Source organism: Corythoichthys intestinalis, chromosome 21 (assembly GCF_030265065.1).
Source record: "Corythoichthys intestinalis isolate RoL2023-P3 chromosome 21, ASM3026506v1, whole genome shotgun sequence".
NCBI lineage: Eukaryota > Metazoa > Chordata > Actinopteri > Syngnathiformes > Syngnathidae > Corythoichthys > Corythoichthys intestinalis.
The window spans coordinates 32,783,459-32,803,458 of record NC_080415.1 but is presented as its reverse complement, the minus strand read 5'-3'; the positions used below and the strand labels follow the sequence as shown (position 1 = coordinate 32,803,458).

The 20,000-nt window shown below is 37.9% G+C and overlaps 1 protein-coding gene across 4 annotated transcripts in view; it reads left to right on the top strand.

The window, feature by feature from the left end:
* Positions 1-20,000, top strand: part of plce1 (phospholipase C, epsilon 1) — a 151,455-nt gene that overhangs the window by 101,334 nt on the left and 30,121 nt on the right. For all 4 annotated transcript variants that reach the window (XM_057825375.1, XM_057825376.1, XM_057825373.1 and 1 more), the window contains exons 10-18: positions 8,656-8,801; positions 8,874-9,021; positions 9,566-9,676; positions 9,741-9,850; positions 11,459-11,575; positions 15,833-15,961; positions 18,200-18,336; positions 18,410-18,504; positions 18,620-18,744. In XM_057825375.1, the coding sequence (XP_057681358.1) occupies positions 8,656-8,801; positions 8,874-9,021; positions 9,566-9,676; positions 9,741-9,850; positions 11,459-11,575; positions 15,833-15,961; positions 18,200-18,336; positions 18,410-18,504; positions 18,620-18,744 (1,118 nt within the window). The remainder of the gene's footprint in view (positions 1-8,655; positions 8,802-8,873; positions 9,022-9,565; positions 9,677-9,740; positions 9,851-11,458; positions 11,576-15,832; positions 15,962-18,199; positions 18,337-18,409; positions 18,505-18,619; positions 18,745-20,000) is intronic.

Genomic DNA, 20,000 nt, shown 5'->3' with positions numbered 1-20,000 from the left:
CAAACTGCCCGTATGTGTGTGTGACGTGCACGGACAGTGCGTGCATGCTATCGATCCATATAAACTTTGAATATTTGCCTAAACGGGGATTATTTATGTCTGTTATTTGTGTCCACCTTTTAAAAAGCAAAATATGATATCCCTGGAATGACGGATGACGTCTGTCATTTGTTTTGATGGTTCTGCGCATGCGGGTCTTCTTGCTTAGCGGGTGTCGGACTGCGAATTAGTGCGCATGCGTAATACTTGAACGGTCTCAATGGATAAAGGCAGTCTGAACGGGCACGCCAAAAAAACGGATATGACAAAAAATCGGATTCGTGCATTAAGACCTGTAGTATGAACGTAGCCTTAGAAGGAGTTGACGTCTATCACTTGCCACGTTTACATGGAGCCAAATATTCCAATTACAATCGGAATATTTGTTCAAACCGAATAAATGTGTTCCATATAAACACCTCATTCGGAATGAACAGGCCCAAACCGAATGGAATTTCATTCCGATTCACAGGGGTGGAATATTCCTTTTCCCAAACCGATTAGAAGTAAAATTATATCATGTAAACAGGGAAGTGGAATGGTGTCTGGTTGCGTTCTTTCTGCACATGCTCTGTACTGACGTGGTGACGTCACCAAGTGACGTAAGTAACGTCACTTGCAACATGGCTTCCAAGCACAGTGCACCTAATTGGAGTCCGGCGGAAAGATTGTATTTAATTTAGGGCTGTCGAACGATTAAAATTTTTAATCGAGTTAATTACAGCTTAAAAATTAATTAATCGTAATTAATCGCAATTAATCGCAATTCAAACTATCTATAAAATATGCTATATTTTTCTGTAAATTATATATATTCTGTAAAATAAATTGTTGGAATGGAAAGATAGACACAAGATGGATATATACAGTACATTCAACATACGGTACATAAGGACTGTAGTGGGCATTTCACTCTACTGTCATTCAAATCTGTCTATGCTGTCCTCACTCCGAAGCGTCTACTTTTTCAAAAGCTAGGCAGCTAGTGAACGACGCCTTAATAATTAGACTTCTTCCTTTTTCATCTGATTTATTAATAAAATAGCCTCAAACCATTGTCCTCTTTAGACCGTCATAAAACTACAAAAAATAAAGTACACAAGCATTGCATTAGCAACAACGTTAGCTTAGCTTAGCTTAGCGGATACAGGTTCACTAAACATAAACAAAAAGCGTCTCATACAAAAAATAGCACATTTCGCTTACTAACATAATACGTACATTCTTTACAACAACCATACTTACGGACAAATCTTGTCCAAGGATCATACAAGCACAACATTACAACGTAGGCTTCAGCCCGAGACGTCGTGCAGCCATATGAACTGGCAAGAAAGAAAATAAACCATGTCGCAAAGCGACCACAAGAGTTCGCTGTTGTGCTGCAGCACAAAAAGCCTTGCTGTAAAACTTACCAAAAGGCAGAATACTGTCTGAGCGGGACATGTGCGTTAATATTTTAACGTGATTAATTTAAAAAATTAATTACCGCGCGTTAACGCGATAATTTTGACAGCCCTAATTTAATTCAAACTTTAAAAGAATTGAATATAATTGCTCGCTTAGACAGGCGTAAAACGAGGAACAGTGAACTATTTAAAAAAGTTCACGAGAGGTTACACGAAGCCGGAATAGACCGGAGCGTTGACCAGATTAGAAACCGGTGGAAAACCGGCTACTACAAGGCAAAAGAGCAAAACAGCAGAAGCGGATACGACCCCACAAACACAAGTGAGTTAAAGTTAAAACAGCAGCACTCCGACGATCGATCTCCATGTTTTGCAACGTGACTCTTTGTTTTGATTAATCTACGCATGTCAGACGGCAGTTGTCAAACGTCCTTTCGGAATAAAGGCAGTCACATGTAAACGCTGGATCGGAATAGATGAAGTGGCATGTAAACAGCTGATCTGAAATTTCCATTCGGAATGATTTGAATCGGTATGAATAAAAGTCAGCATGTAAACGTGGCTACTGTCAAAATCTTATTTACCTTGCAAAACCAGGCCAGTTTTATTATTTCTTTTATATTTTTGTTTATCCCCCGTTGTGTTTTCATTCAAAGCTGTACAGGTCGCCATGTACAGTGTTTGGCCTTGTGTGTGCTCATGCATCAAGCTTGTAATAGCAGCTTGTCATCAACCCTCCCGCATTATGTGCATCAAGGAGAGGCCGACCCTCATAGCTCAACTAATAACATGCGCGCACGGCGACAGACACACAAAACATCAAAGACGCCAGGGATCAGCGTGTGTGTGCGTGAACCAAGTGTCACTTTTCTCATTGGATCTCCTGCTCTGTATTACTTTCATCTGTTATACTTCCACTGGTTAGATGGATTGACAGAGGAGATGCCAAAAGGGGAAAAAAAAGGGTCGCAGTCGGTTAGAGGAGTTGAGATGGCGAGTGTAACGCTAGCCGGCCGCTGACAGAGATTGAGCGCATGTTCGAGAAGGAGTTAGAGCGTTTAAGTCAAGCCCTCCACTCACACATGATGGGAAGCTTACATACGTTGCATAATAAAGCCCATATGTATAGTGAGTACTAGTCTGTTTGCGACAGGTGCGCCATGAGAAATGATTCGGTATCGCTTACCGCAAGGGCGTAGGTTTGCATAGGGACGGTAGGGACATAACACTACCAAAATCACCAAATTAATTACCGCACGTTAACGCGATAATTTTGACAGCCCTAAATATTTTGGCACTTAATGACATCTGTCCTAAGCGTTTATTAATGTTCATGACAGTGTCATGTCATAATTATGAGGGTCTTATGACAGTCTAATCCTTGGGCGTAGGTTTGGTCTCAACATAGATAGGGACAATATTATCGTAATGCACATCATGCTAACAATGATTCAAATAAGGCACGGCTAGTTTGACTTCGTTGTTCCTCGTGGAGGCTGGCCTGACCGCAGTAGTTTTTCAGGTTAGCAAGTATAATTTTATGTTAACTCTGAGGCAGGTCGGACTTTCAGTAGCAAAATTAGTGTTTTTTTCCCCCACTTCTACAACATTGACGTCTTTTTACATGACTTACAGTGGCTGCTGCTGGCAGAAAAAAAACTTCTAATATCCCTCCTGTCCAAAGGTGGCGGAGGAGGGGACATGTTGTTGACATGAATCTGTCGGAGCTGTGTGAGTATGAAAGTGTGTGTCATTTTAGCTTCATTCGTTTGAGAGGGGAAACAAAATGAAAAAAAAAACTTTTTTAAAGTAAGATTAACAACACTGATTGGACGCATGTTATCGTCAATGACACTGAAAGAATTAATCAATGTATTTAATACATTATAAGAATTTTTTTTCAGGGTGGGGAATACGGTATTGTTGCTGTGTTGCTGTAGGGTGATCCCTCTCTACTTTGCGCTTGAAACTTCGCGCCCGCAGTCCATCTTTGATTTTTTTTTCAAATAAAAAGTAAATAAGAAAATACAGATGAGCTGTCCCGAGCCGGTTGCATAGTCTCATGTTGCGTCTCTCCCTTCTCTTTGTTGATCAGGCAGTGCACTGGAGTTGCTTATTAAAGGATGATTGAGAGATGTTAAGGTTTGATCTTGCCACAAACGCCTGGAAGCCGAAACTTAAAAGCGCCACATGCGTCAATCATCGTTTAACTTGTTAAACAGTTGTTGTGGCAACTTATTGTTTGTAATTGAGCAGCTTGAGCGATTTAAGTGGACTTACTTAATGAAGCATTTAATATAGACAAGCATTTTTCTGCGTTATTGTTTAAAAATAATTTGGTGGAACATGTTTAAAACTCAAAAATCATAATTATTACATTTGAAGTGCTTAAAAACATTTATATATATGTAAAAAAAATATATATTTATATAAGTTGTGTTTTTTTTTTTTTAATTATGCTTTTTTCTTATGTGTATCTCTTCTATATCTGTATCAAAGCTATATCTGAATAAATACGTTAAACACACACACATACACACACAAAAATTGGGGGTGGGGGGCTGCTACTTTGCGGTTTTTCACCGATCGCGGCAGGTTCTGGTCCCCATTAACCGCAAAAAACGAGGGATCGCTATATTTTTAATGACTTTTTGTTCCAGTTTGGAAGCCTGATGTGAACAAACGGATGACTGTATGTGGTGTGAGTGTTTGCATATTTCCATGCGTCTCTTTACCCCTTTGAAGTGAGAGCGCACCAGGCTTGTTACATAACCTGTAATAGATATCTATGCGTGTCAGGGGGTTAGCAAGTTCTTTGTGTGCATACATTCATGAGGCTTTAATGCATGGAGACACTAGAGACGTTCGGATTGATAGACGATAGTTTGCCAGGTGTGTGTTTGCGCGAAAGTGAGAGAGATACACCTAGCGCCGCTGTCATCGTGTCTTTCCTGATTTCCTGAGGTTAGTCAGTGCGCCGCGGCTGATAAATGATGATGTCATGTTTTCGTTTGGGATTTCACGCTGGAATTTAGGGGCCTGGAAAGCATTGGCTGCCGTTGGCGGTGATAGATGAACTGAAGTTTGTTTTAAAGAGGAGTTCCTTTTACAGTGAATACACAGTAACTTTGGCATATAAACACTTATGAAAACACATTGACATCCTTCCTCCTGTTTAAACGGCTTTAATGTTTTTTCATAAATTGATTCATTAGCTGCCACTGACGGTGATAGATGTCCATTACATTTGGACGGGGAGGGCTGTCTCGATCATTTGATTGGCACTGTAAAACAAATTTGTTATTCCCAGTTTGTGGTAGCCATCTTGGTTGGGGTGGTGGAAAGAAAATTCAAAACGCTATTTATCCTACAATTTTTGTCCAAATCACATTATTTATACATACAAAAATTCAGAATGATAAGAGGCACAAAATTTCTCTTCAGTTTTGTTCGGGCAAAATTTGCCAAAAACATACCCATTCATTTCCAATGGCCCTATTTGCCATTTATTACAATAGCACAAAAATGTGGTGTGACCCCAAAATCCACCCCAAATCAACAGGAACTGACCCAATATGAACAGGAAATGCCCCACAATAAACAAGAAGTGACCCAATATCTACAGGAAGTCCGAGATGCCTTAAAATCAGCAGAAAGTGACCAGATATACAAATAATCACAGCAAAGGTACCATCGCCATTTCTACTGAAATTGCATATTCTAGTTTTTTTTTTTTAAAATGTTTATTGCTTTTTTAAATAAAAAAAAAAACAAAAATGGGAAAAAAATAAATAATCTGTTATTCACAGCAAAAATTAATCTTCTTCCAGTAATTAAAAAAAGGTTGATTCTACCTCGTTTTTTCTTCAGTAATCAGCAGGTGAACATAACGTATTTTCGCAACCATAGGGCGCACCGTAGGGCTGGGCGATATGGCCTTAAGTACGTATCACGATAAATTGAGCAGATTTACCTCGATAACGATAAATGACGATAAATTCGCCCAAGCAAACTGTTATATAATTTGAAAATTTGAATCAATGCATGGAATACAAATTAAGTTTCTCATTAAATTTATTTACCAGCTTTCAATTTAACAATTGCACATGCAGTCTAAACATTAAGTATTAAAAAAAAATCTTGTAAACAATAAGAATTCTTGTGTGAACATTTATAACAGCTTGTATGACTTGAAAAATATCATCACTTGAATTTCATTAAATTCATTCCGCATTGTTATACACTAGATAGTGGCATACGTTTAGATATTTAGAATAGATACAAATACGACACATCCACCCGCCCCCCAGAAATTATACTTAATTAAAAAATAAAATGTTTCACAAACCTTTCCTTTCTTTTATTCGGCTCAATTATTTACATCTTATGATTTTGGAAATCCTTACAGTATGCAATAAATAATATTCCTGTTCCCAAGCACTGTGCTTACTGTACTGTAATTTTTACAAAAAATAAACAATACATAGTTACTCCCCGTCATCTAGGACGAGCCACTTACAAGACTAGCACTGTCGTGTATTACAAATACTGCTTTGAACACATCTTCACAGACAAAAGCAATGACACAGGCTTAAAGAGGTCAACTTTAATTGTGTAAATCACACTTAATAACGACACGATCTCCTGGTTGAAATAGACGACATCCACTTAATTCTATTGAAGATATGTAATGCTGAGGCAATTTGTCAACTTTACTTTTAAAAAGAAACGTGCACTGTTTATCCAGTAGATGGGGCTCTTGCAGTGTGTCAAACAGTGATTCAATTTAGGGCAATTGTCTTAAAAGTGGTTCATTGTTTCAGAAAGCCTCGGTTTTTCCATCCCTATCTGGAACCCGTCAAAAGTTTACTTAATGTCGGGTGAAAGTTTGGCGAAGCTAACTTAAGCCCGACTTCATCCCGTTTACTTGTAGCGTTAGCCGCTAGCGTTAGCTGCTAGCGTTAGCCTACCGGGCTTCTGTTTGATTGGCTTCCTGACAACCATGTGACTCCAAACGTAAGCACACTGTCTGCTTTCTTAAAGGGGAATGAACATAGCCGAACAACACAGAGTCAAAGCGGGATGAAAAGACTATATTTTCTTCTTTTATTAAATTACCGAATTTACCGACATGGTCAAAATTACGTCGGTCATCGTGAAGAATTTCGGTAACGGTAAATTTTCGGTTTACCGCCCTGCTCTAGCGCACCGTATTAAAAGGCTCATTTTCGGATGATATGTTTGTAATGTGCAAGGCGCACTGCATTATTGGGAGCTTGAAAAACATACGCTAGCATGCACACTAGCATGTTTTTTTTGTTTGTTTTTTTAAGACACAGCGGGAGCAAAACTAAGTTCAATTGTACTTCATTAAAGAATTTAACAAAGTACTCACATCAATCTTAATCACAATTAATCACAATCTCAATTTTGTTTCACAAAAGGAGCATGGAATGGGCACACGTTTACACGCAGCTCAACTTTTCTTTTGGCAACGTCTTCCTTCCTTCATTTTTTTCTTGTTATGCGTAGGTGATATCCTTGAGTTTGAAATAGATTCGTAAGCGCGTCTCTTCGCAGTAGATGCCATTTTCGAGGGTCCCTCACCAAACCAATGTTGTTTAGCCTAACGCACACGCTCGACCGTTACAGATACTGCGGGCACGCTTCCTATCACACGCAACCTTCTCCCTTTAAGGTTCTCCATGCGGCTTACGTGAACTTTTTCAAAAATTACTCAGTCAGACAGACACATTTTAGTCAGGCATGAAAATGGGTCAGGGGTTAAAAAGGTGAGAAGGGTGTGGAGGAAATATGTTCCGTTAGAGCAGTCCCAAACGACTAATTTTCTCCAGATTAGTCAGCCGACTATTTTTATGATTAGTTGACTAATACAAAAAAAATTATTATTTTTTTTTTACTAATTTAGCAATGAAATTTTTGTTGACGCTTATTGATTCAGAAAAACATTTTGGAACACTTAAATTCTTTATCAAAGTACAAATAAACATGTGAATAACAATAATTAATCACATAAACAATGAGGTCAAATGTTGATAGCATTTACTAGTGCAAAAGAATAGAATATAAACAGATTCAGAACATTGACTTCGCCTTTCCAACATTATTAAAAACAATTCTTTAAAAAAATATGTAGCATTATTATTATAGTATACTACTATATATAATAGTATTATAATAATTGTAATATTCATTGCCAATCATATTTTTCAAAAGCGGTGTCATTTTAAAGCTATTCTTAGTGTAGAAATCTGAATTCTGTAATATTATAGTATTTACATTTTATAGTATTAATTCTGAAGTATGGGGGATTAACTCCAGAAATCGTTATTTATATGAACGTGACATACTTTTATCATGAAATGTTCACCGGAACTACATTCGCTAAACCGCTAACAGCTTCACACTTCGCAAAAAAACACTTTTCGTCATTGCGTGGTGTCACTCATTGATTTTTTTTTTTTTTTTCTTGTCATTTTTGCGTTTGCAAATGCTGTTAACCAGCAATTTTTAATGTTTGAAGTGTCACATTTTAACTGCAAGTTTGCGTTTTGGAGAAGACTGCCAATTTTTTATAGCAGGCTAAAGTAGGTTGTTTTTTCCTCATTAGTCTCAATGTAGCAATGCTCACGTTTACAGTAATATACACACGCGTCCTTATTTTGTATGTTTGAACTGTAATTCTACGGCGTGTTGATTACCAATAAAGATCTGTGAAATGAACTGGAGTCTCATATGTCATCTACACGCACGCACAAATGTATGCATGCATGCGGTGATAAAACGCAGCCGTGAAAATCGCCCTCATTTTTATTTACCGTGCGACAAATGGACTCATTGCATATCGCGACAGGCTTAGCAACTTCAATAAAACATGTCGTTCGTTAGTTATATGTAATTACGACACCCCCCTTAAAAATGTTCTCCTCAGATCTACACAATTCACGTAGGTCACCCTTTTTGACTTCAAAACGGTGATTTTCATGCCTGTTTAGTACTCAGTCCACACAATAAGTGCACCACATAATTAGGCGCACCGTCCATTTTGGAGAAAATTTTTGACTTTTAGGTGCGCCTTATGGTTGTGAAAATACGGTAGTTAGATTTGACAAAATATGCCCGTTTCGCTTAGAAAACTCACAAAAATTGGATTGTTGAGCTAATATCTTGTTGTATTTCTATTCAGGTGAGTTCGTGGGTTACCTGGCTGGTGCTGACGGCCAGCTCGATGGAAGAAAAAAGGGACGTGTTCTCCTATCTGGTCCACGTGGCCAAATGCTGTTGGAACATGGGCAACTACAACGGCGTCATGGAGTTCCTGGCTGGACTCAGGTCGGACACGAGACACCTGACGACGGAAGTAGCGTCGACGGTCGTGGCAATAGTTGTTCGGACTGCTTTCAGGTCACGCAAGGTGCTGAAGATGTGGCAGTTCATGGAGCAGTCGGACATCGAGACCATGAGAAGCCTGAAGGACGCCATGGCGCAGCACGAGACCTCCTCGGAGTATAAGAAGGTTGTCACCAGAGCGCTTAACATCCCAGGATGCAAAGTGAGTGCGCCATAATGCTTATTTTTGAGTGTATTATTTGTTGAAGGTCTGTCAAGTCGCCAATCAGGTTGTTTTTGTTCTTGTGAACACTAACTTTGAAGTGCAGTTTCTAGTCATTCATGAACTGATTGTCTTCAAGCTTGGTAGATATGTAGTATGGGTCAGTATTTATTGATCGTTGGAGCCTATTTCTTGTTTTTTTTTTTTTTTTTGTATCGGGCTGAATAATTAATTTAGAAAGTGTTATCCAGTAGGGGGCAGCCTGCGTTAGTTTAGGAATTTACCATTAGAGGGCAGTGTATATTTATTGTTCTTAACTTATGCTCGTTTAACTTAAGGGCAGATATAACACAGTTGACCTTGACTACATTATTACCTTTTTTGACCACATTGCGATAGAAAAGAATGCTTCGAGGAAAGTTTTTGGGAAACTTACTCAAGTCACAATGTAAACGCAAGATTTAACGACTCACGTCTGTCCGCATCCTTTTCCAGTAGTTGGGATTTACCGTGTTTATTCGGAGTGTTTTCTCACCAAACAAAGGTGGTGCCTTTCTGCGGGGTGTTCCTGAAGGAGCTTAGTGACGCGTTGGACGGCACGGCCAGCATCATCAGCCTTAAAACGCCGCCCGATAACACGGAAGACTCGTTAGAGGTGCGGAAACAACACAAAAAGAGTCATTTGGTATCGGACTTCAACTTGGGATCATCTTTTTCAGTTTGTGTCCGACTACAGCGGCCAACACAACTTCCTGTCCCGTGCCGGGATGGACGGTCTTCACGTCCCGGAGAAAGAAGCCACCGTCAGCAACATTCTGCAGATTATTCGGTACGTGGCAAGATTGCTTATTGGTATCTATTTGTTTTAGTCATTGGCTGCCATTGACAGTGATGGACATCCGATCCATTTAGACTGAGAAGGGCTGACAGCCAACAACCCAACTATGCTAACTACAGCATATTTATGTTGATGTTTTTTTACTGATATATTTACTAATGTGCATTGTCCTAATCAAATACAAATGAAAATTAAATGAAATTGAACTGGGAGGGCTATTACTGTCAATGGAAGGGAATGAGTTAATAGTTAATATGGTGTTATTTATTCTGAGTTTTTTAAATGTGTATTATTTTGGTACTGAAACATGATGATTCAATGCCAGACATTGCAGTTAAAATGCATTTGACGTCTATGGCCGTCAATGGCAGTGAATTAGCCAATTAAAAAATGCGTGAAATACATTTTTTTTTTTTTCTTGTATTAATTTTGGAGGGGGGGTTAATAAAAAGGGGGGAAATCTGGGGAAATCTTTTCATATTTTTATTCTAATTTTTTAAAAATTTATTTTAAATATTTTCCAAACAGTAAATATTAACCATTTATTTATTTATTTATTTGTTTATTTATTCTCTTTTTATTAAAGTTAAAAAGGAAAAATATTAAAAAGTCAATTAATTTCTAAATGTTTTGAAAATATATTATTTTTTCATTTATTATTTACAATACATAAATATTGTCATTTTATTTATATGTATTGTTTTTTTTTTCGTTTTAAAAAACAAATGGAAAAACGTGTATTTTATTGATTTTTATACTTATTAAATGTTTTTTTATTCATTTATTTACATTTTGAAGAAAAGACGTGGGGGGGAAAACTCATTTTCTGTAGCAAGATACTCAATGAACCCATGTTTTATTAGAATTTCTTTTTAAATGTGTATTATTTTGGTACTGAAACATGATGACTTAATGCAACACATTGCAGTTCAAATGCATTTGACGTCTCTGGCCCTCAATGGCAGTGAATTTGTCAATTAAAAAAAGATTCTTTTTTGTCTTTTTTTACCCCTTAAAAATGGTGAAAAATCCGTAAAATGTTGTGTTTTTATATTGTTATTGTATTTTTGTCATTTATTTGAAATAATATTTTATTTTTACCTTTTATTTATTCTTTTTTTTTTTAAATCAAAAATGAAAAAAAACATTATAAACTGTAATTTTATTTTTAAATGTTTTGAAAAATATTGAATTTTTAAAAATGTTTTTACAATAAATACACTACCGTTCAAAAGTTTGGGGTCTAAGTGACCCCAGACTTTTAGATGGTAGTGTAAATATTGTCGTTTTATTTATATGTATTTATTTATTTATTTATTTATTTTGTTTTAAAACAACACAAATGGAAACAAGTATTTGTTTTATTGATTTTTATATTTATGAAATATTTTTTATGAACTTATTTACATTTAGAAGAAAAGATGGGGGAAAAGAAACCCATTTTCTGTAGCGAGAAAGTCAATGAACGCATGTTTTATTTTTGCGTGCCGCACAAAATTATCCAATAGGCCGGTCCCCGAACCCCCAGTTTGTGACCCCTTAGATTTAAATCTTGTATGATTGTTGTTAACAGATATTACTCTTTTGGTTTACTACCAGATCATGCAATCGGAGCTTGGAGGCAGAAGATCCTGATGAGGCATCTACCACCCCGTCTTCTTCTGGTCCTACGCTAGCTTCTAGAAACAACTCCCTAAGGGACCGTTGCCGCTATCAGTTAGTATTTTACACGTTTCTTTTCGACAATATAGAATATACTGTACATCAAGATTTTAGAAAAACTTATTTTTGCTTGCCTTGAAATACTTTGTTACCTCGACATACGTTCCTTTCGCCATCCGACGTAAAATTTGACTCGTCATTTGCTCTCGACATATGACGACATTCTCGAAATACGACGATTTATAACAGCATCGCAATTTCATTGTTCTCCCACAAGACGGACGCACTGCGGATCTTCTTGTGAGAGAAATCAACATCTGACCGTTTTGTCAACATGATCAATCAGTGTTTCCTGCCAACACTAAACCAGATCGACTGCCAGCCAGGAACACGACCACGGGGGGGCCATATTGAAATGTCTACGGAATGCATGTTGCGTTGCGTCGATTGAACGACCGCTTGAAAAAAATGCCTCAATAATGAAAGCGCGTTCCAACTTCATCCACTCCATGATGCCCACAAGGGCTCCTGAAAAATAAACACAAAATAAATAACTTTTGTTAAGAACTGTTGGCGTTGGATCTCGACCTTGTACTTACAACGCCGCGCATTCGTTTTCTGTTCTGGAGGCTTTACTACAAACGGAGTCGACACAAAAAGGCTGAGAGTCTCAGGGTGCAGTCAAACAACAAACACAAGTTTTCATGAATGAGGCACACACATTACAGCATCTGACTCCAATATATACCTCACATTTTACAATTTAGTGGGCGTTTACTTTACTCATTCAAACCAGTGATCAACAAGGAACAGTTCTGGGGGATATCTTGTGACTTGAATAGACTGTGGGGTTCATGTTATACCTTTATAATCTTCAAAGGGCTAAAATAGAATTAGCTTACTCTTGTGATAACAAAGGGTATATGTTAAAACTAACAAGAATGTGAATGCATGATTGCTTTGACTAAGAATAAAAGACTACATAATGCATACAAGTAGACATATAAATGTAAGTACATAACAGAACCAAACTTTAAGCCCCACCCTCTAAAATAAGTCCATCCCTACCATCCTCAGAGCAACCATCGCTTCAGGACGCTAAATTTAAATTAGCAAGTTGCTCTGCCCCACCCTGTATTATGTTTAAGGACCACATAAAGCTTTCAAATTGAAAAACATCTGAATTTTCTGTTCATTATTTCTGGGGTCCAGCATTTTAACATGAAATATGTTATGAACCTCCCCATCAGAGCAAATAAAATAAGCCTCTTTCCTTTTTCTTAAAGATTGATTAATTTTCCGATGCAGTGCTCTTTTTTTATTGCATTAATTCAACAAGCTTATTTTTTTGCTGTCCCAGAAACATGTGCATTTGAACCAAACAGAGCTAACTATCCATGCTGATCACATGTCAGCCAATTGAATATACAACCTTTAGCCTGGCAGTTTTTTTTAAACAAGGAGGTTTGACAGTTGCCGTCATTTTTTCGTGATTAAAGCAGCGTTCCGCCCCATTCCGCCTCCGAATTCAATACTGGAACGGTGTTCCGGACCGTTCCGGACCATTTTTACCCATGGGTGCCACTGCGAACCAATTTGTCAGAAAAGTAATCCTAATTTCAATATTTATTACTCTTGATCATAAAACCAGTTACCGTGATCTGTCAATAATTGACAAGTTTCTTTGTGTCGTGTAAATAAGTCGATACATCTTGCAAAAACGACCTCACCTACTGCAGTATTCTGATGAAAAGCAACCCATCTTGTACTTTCGCTAACTAAAAGAATTGAAATACAATTCTTTGTCGTTGCGTGTTTTATGTTTGGATCATTTACAAAACACACAACGACAAGGAATTGCCGGTTGTTTATGACAGCAGAAGTTATGTCGTCAAAATGTGCGGGTTATTTTCCCGTCAGAGCAGGAAGGAGCAAAGTCCTGCTCCTTTTCACGGTTCTGGTGGCACTGGGCCGACTGGAATTTGGACACAATTCCCTCGCGTGGCCTGTTTGTGCAAAGGAAATCTGCTTTATCTTCCCTGCTTCTGGATGGTTTTTCTTTCGAGTTGCTGTTTATGTTAGCGCACAGGATAAGAAGTGGGCTTGAATTTTATTTCGTTTCCTGTGTTATCAAGCGTTCCTCCTCCTAAATCATCTTTGATTTTTTTTTTTTCTTCCCAAACTTGTATAAATCCAGTTGCCACTCGTTTAGGACTTCGCAAGAGTCAAAACCTGTCTCGTAAGTGCATTGATAACGTCGGCATGGTGTGAATTTCGGGCTTGGTTTTAGCTGCTTTGTGTTGCACGTTTAGTTTGATTTGATTTGACTAAACGGTGTGTTTTGTTTCTAAAATCTTTTAAACATACCCGTAAGTGGTCATTAGACTAGACACGGAGAATATAAATCTAAGTGTCCTTATGGTCAGTTTTAATGTATTGCATGGGGGTTTGATATACTCCTATTGTCGTTGTTTATTATGTTTTATTTATTGGGAGAAAGCAGAGAACAGGAAGGGTAATGGGGGAACAGAAAGGAAGGAAGCAGACAGAAGAGAAGAACAAACAACAACAAAAAATACATTGTTTAACGCCTATGCTACCTACACAGGTGGGTAGTAACATGTTGACTCAGTTACATTTACCTGAGTAACTTTTTGAGAAAAATGTACTCCTTGGGGTAGTTTTACCATGCAGTACTATGAAGTAATTATAATATTAGGAAGAAAAAGTACTGTTAATTAGCTACTTTGGGCTACAATAGAGTAGGTCTGCAGCTATCGATTATTATTTAAATAATCGATTAATCTATTGGTTAGTTAGTTCGAATAATTGAGTAATTGGATTACAAACATGTAATGCCTATCAGAATAAATTTTCGGAGATGAAAAACATAAGAAACAAGTGTATATGCTTGCAAAAATATTTATTTTGGCTAGCTAAGATTGCAATTCCAAAAGAGCATTAAATGCATTTAAAACTAAATTTAAAATACCTGAGTTTAACCTCAAACGGTATTAGAAAAAAAAAAAAAAAAAGATCTAAGTGCAACAAAAGAACAATTGGCTGACTTGCATAGCAAGTCCGCTAGCTCAAATGCTATAAAATGCTAACAAGCTCTTAATAAAACGTTTAAACACATATTCCTACAAAAAACTGCTAATTATACTTCTAAACTCAATAACAAATGCATAAATAAACATATTAGCTTATAAACTTACCTTATGTTGGTCTTAACAGGGAGCAGCTGGATTCAGCCATGTTAGCCGAGTTATGGCATATTCACTGTTGCCACCAGAGGGCAGTGTATCCACCCAAAACAAATCATTTCAACGTCACTCTAATTAAACAAATACTTGAAGCAGCAAAATTTGATTCGAAGCTTTTTTTCTAATCGAATTGCTCGAGTTAATCGATGTAGCACTACAATAGAGTTGTTACATTTTTCCTCTTTATGCTTCATACTGACTTTATTTTTTGCCAAAGATGCCAACAATGGCTGTCTCAGTTTCACCAATTAGACGTCGCAACAAAATGATTCCATTATACCAATCAGAGTTAATAATGTTTTTTCTCCACTAGAAGGCACTCGTGCTCTTTGGACGGGTGTTTTATAGTGTTGTTCTGGTCTAAATTCGATGATTTTTTTTGGTCATCTTTTTGGTCTAATATGGTCATGAAGTATGTTAAAGTACAGTATAATAACAGTTCATATACATTAAGTTGTGCTGAGAAATAAATATATCATTATTTTTATAAAAACTGACATTGTAAGCAGTTACTCACAGTGTTACTCATTACATGAGTATTCTTTTCAATGAATGCTTTTTTAACTTGTACTTTTTGGATAACTACTTTTGCTTTTACGTGAGTATTATTAATTAGAAGTTACATTACCTTTACTTGAGTAAATTTTTTGGCTATTCTACCCAACTCTGGCACCCTATGAACATAGTGGTGCTATCGTTAACTAATTACATTTACCTGTGGACACCATGGTAACTGAGGAGAAAGAGGAAGGAAGGTGCATGTAGACGTAATTTGGCAGGGTAGAGCATACACCCAGTATAATGCAAATCAATTCTAAGTGTGGATATGTTGACATCCTATTCTATGCTACCTGATTGCTAATCCTGGTACCGAGAATCTCACTACTACCACATTTGTCTAATTTATGCATCTCAACTCACTTCAGAATAGTTTCATGTTTAGACATAATCTTGAATGTAAGATATCTTCTAAGTGAGCTTAACCCTACCTACTTATCTTTGAAGCGACACATTAATTTTTCGGCAAATGTCTCTCACTTTTCAGGTTCATGGTGGGCGACCTGTCCGATTCCGAAGGTGACCTGTCATCCGAACCCGCAGCTAGCGAAATGGAGTTTCAGGGCACGGAGGAGACACACCGAGCTTTTTGCCATGGGACCGAGCTTATTCCGTGGTAAATCCAGAAAATTTCTCTTCAAATTATAAGCATGTAACTCAATGGCAGGCAATGAGTTAATTGTGGGTCACTTTCTTGTTAAATATAGGGTACTTAAGAGTAGAGATGTCCTGATCCGATATTTAGATCGGATCGGACGCCGATATGGGCAAAAAAATGCGCATCTGTATCGGATCGGAACACGGAAAAATTACGATGCAGACTTCCGATCCAGTTTTTGAAATCCGATCCGGGTTTTCCAGCGCACCGGTTTACATAATCTATTCCAGTTTTTGCTTCGGTTTCCCTAAAATCCGGTCCGCATTTTACGGCGCACCTTCAACACACTAAATTTACATTACCGTCTCCCAATTTACCGAGAGACTTTATTGGTGAAAATGTCAGCTGTGTGGGATAGTTTCACCTTAAAGGACGACAAAGACGAAGAGGCAGAGTGCAACTTATGCCACAATAAAGTCAAGCGTAGTGGTAAAGCTGTAAGAAGTTTTAATACAACCAACCTAATCAAGCATTTAGCGAAATACCACCACAAACAATATGAGGAGTATGTTAAGATAACCGAAGACAAAAAGAAAGGTCCTACGCAACTAACACTGGCAGAAATTTTTGCTATGTGTGACAAACTGGCACTCGACAGTCCCAAAGCCCAGGGAATAATTGCCGAAGAATTCATTCTGGATGACGAGCCATTATCTCACGTGAGTAAAGACGCACCATCCAACACTTAGAACCACGGTACAACATGCCCAGCCGTCATTACATCCTTGAGCGATTCGGCCGTGGAAGAATCGAGAGCGATTCACAAACATCCAAATTCCGATTATTGAAATATGTCAAGTAAAGCGGAACTAATACACAGCGCGGTCTTCGGGACGCAATGAGAAACTGACCGCATTGCGTCCCGAAAGTAAACATAATGCTTGTCATAGACCCGGGTAATGCCAATGCTCAACTCATGCCGCTGGATAAAAAACACAAGAATACCTGACTGCTGCTGATGGCCGCTACAAACTACGTCAACGTCGTTTTACTGGAGATAATAGATATCATATGTTTATAGAACTCGATGCAAAACGACAGACTCGACTGCGTTAGCAACATTGAAGTATTGAAAACCAGATGTGTTAGTAAACAGCCGCCATCTTAAAGAAGACTTCCCTAGTAGGCTGTTGTGAACCTTCCAAGCGAACCTAATTCACTTTTTTATCCAAAATACTCCTAAATCGACAAAATCTTGACTTGAATCGATCTTCAAAACAGTTTTAAAACTTTCACATGTCGAAAGTAGACAGAAGGGAAATTATGGAATAACGGGAGCAATTTTAACAACTTTTAACAGTTGATTCGCAAAATTAAATGAATGTAGTTCAAAGCTGCTGATACAGAATGGGGACTTGAGTATTTTATTTACTGTTTTAAAATGTTAATTTGATACTGAAATAGTCGTTTATTTAAACCTGAGAGGCTTTTTATACAATTTTTGTAACTAATGCACGAAACATTAAAAGCATCTAATAGCTTGGGGGATTTGGGGGATTTTCCACTGAGGTTGTTGGTGTGTTTTGCTTTTTTAAGACAGTTTACAATATTATTTGCTCGTTTTACTGACTGACTATGCCATTTCTGTTTGTTGTTTATAATGTTTTGTGTTTGTCACTGAATAAACAGGTGAGTTTCTTGTTACCAACCGTTGTGTGTTATTCAAACTCACCTAATTCAGCTGGCTAGTTGTTATCAAGAGTACTAAAACCTTTTTCAAAATGAGTCTGACAACTAAGTAAGGAGGCTAAATAACTAAACTTTAGCACATGCTCAGATAGGTCGGTGTCGGTCGGTATCGGATCGGAAGTGCAAAAACCTGGATCGGGACATCCCTACTTAAGAGTCAATTCCTGTTGATTTTGGGTCGCTTCCTATACATTTTTAGGCTTTCCGGAGTCATCTCCTATATATTTTGGGACAATTTCTGTTGATTTCAGGGCATTTCTGGGTCACTTACTGTTAATAGGTTACTTCCTGTTGATTTTGCAGCATTTTTGGATCACCTATTAGTTTTGGGGCACTTTCGGGGTCACTTCCTATCGTTCGATTTTCCAGTCAAAATGGATTAGGCGTCAATGGCAGTGAAACATGATCACTCAATGCCAGCCATCCTAGTCGAAATAGATTTGTATTCTACTACTACTGTCAATGCACGTACAATTTGATCATTTTTTTTCACGTCTTTTCGGAAAGGTACGTGTTGTCCCTTCAACCAGATGTTCACCAGTTCCTGCTACAGGGAGCCACCGTTATTCACTACGATCAGGACAGCCACCTAACGGCCCGCTGCCTACTAAGACTGCAACCTGACAACATCACGCTTACTTGGGGTGATTTTTACTAGCCTTGTTTGGATGGCCGGTGGTAATTTCCTGTGGCAAACGTGTTGTAAATGTATGGTAGGTAAGCCTCAGAGTGGTGGGGAACAACCACTAGGACTCGGACAAACTGTGGTAGCAGGACTAGCGGAGGGTCTGCTGGACCTCGGTTTGCTGAAGGTTTGTCTTGAGAATCCACATTTTGGTGTGTTTTGCTCCTATGTGACTTGGAGTTGTTGTTTTTGTGTGATAGATAAGACTGGAATCCTAATTCTGCGCATGTTTGCACTTCCAGGCTGTGTTCCTTGGTCACCAGGGAGTGGATGTCCACGCTGTTTGTTTGCAGAACAAACTGAGCCAGATGACAGTGGAGGAGAACGGCCTCAGCCTGCTCTATGGCCTCGGTACCACCGACAACAGGTCGAGACCCGCTTAGTTTTCATGTATGACTAAACACCCCATTTTAACTCATTTACTGGGAACAAAAGTGGGCTAACTCCATTTTTGTCATTTTTAACTCATTGGCTGCGACTGGCAGCAATAGACGTCGATCTAATGCGTTTTGAATGGGAAGGCAGGCGGCTAGCGCACGATTTTTAATTTTCGTCTTTGTCGATAATACTTATTACTGTAGTCTTAGTCATATTTTAGCCATCTCAAAAAGTGTTTGTGTTTTTTGTTGACGAAAACCAAGACTAATTTCATCTAGTTTTAGTCGACTACTAAAAATGTTTTCGTCTGTAAAATTTGAAAAAAAAAAAATTACTCCAAAAATGGATAAATAAGGGTTTCCAACTATTTTGAATGACCATTGAAAGACACGCACGTATTGTAGCGTCTACAAGGACAATGCCAACTTGGTGATAGTTCACACTCAGCTGGAAAATACTACATTATTTTCAATTAATTACACCCATCTGGACGCCACAAACTGTATGTAAAAAGAGTTGTCTAAGAGTTTTAAGAGGATACTCGCCATTAGCATTCGCATAATGCTAACCCCAATGCTATGTTAACGCTACGAGTTATATTTAGTGTGATGATCACTCAGAACTTACCTTTAAAGGCTAAAGCAACCTTGCATATTCTCTCTAGCCAAGATAAGAAAACAAATTTTACCGTGTGTGCAAGGCTTGAGACTGGAGAGGACACTACACTGGGGAAAGGGGGAGCGCATCAAGTCACATGAGTGACACAACCAAACGCTGGTACAATGAAGGCTAACCACACATTGTGAACATTTGGCACGTGCCATATGTGTACAGTATGAGATTCTGACAGTATAAATTTCACGGTATCATGGTATTGCAATTACAGCTCAATTACAGCTATAAAATAAAAAATAAACATTTTCCATTGAACAGGATTTCTATTTTTCAACACGTTAGCCAATTGGAACATAAATATTAGGTTACAGTATTTTTCGGACTATAAGTCGTTTTTTTTTTATTTCATAGTTTGACTAGGGGTGCGACTTATAATCTGGAGCGACTGTGTGAAATTATTATATCATTTCACATGTTATTTTGTTGTTTTGGAGTCACACTGACGGTTTGGTAAACTTGTTAGCGTGTTCTTTATGCTATAGTTATCTGAAAAACTCTTAATAGCTATGTTACGTTAACATACCGGCCACGTTCGCATTTCGTTGTTCATGCCTCACGAACATTATCATA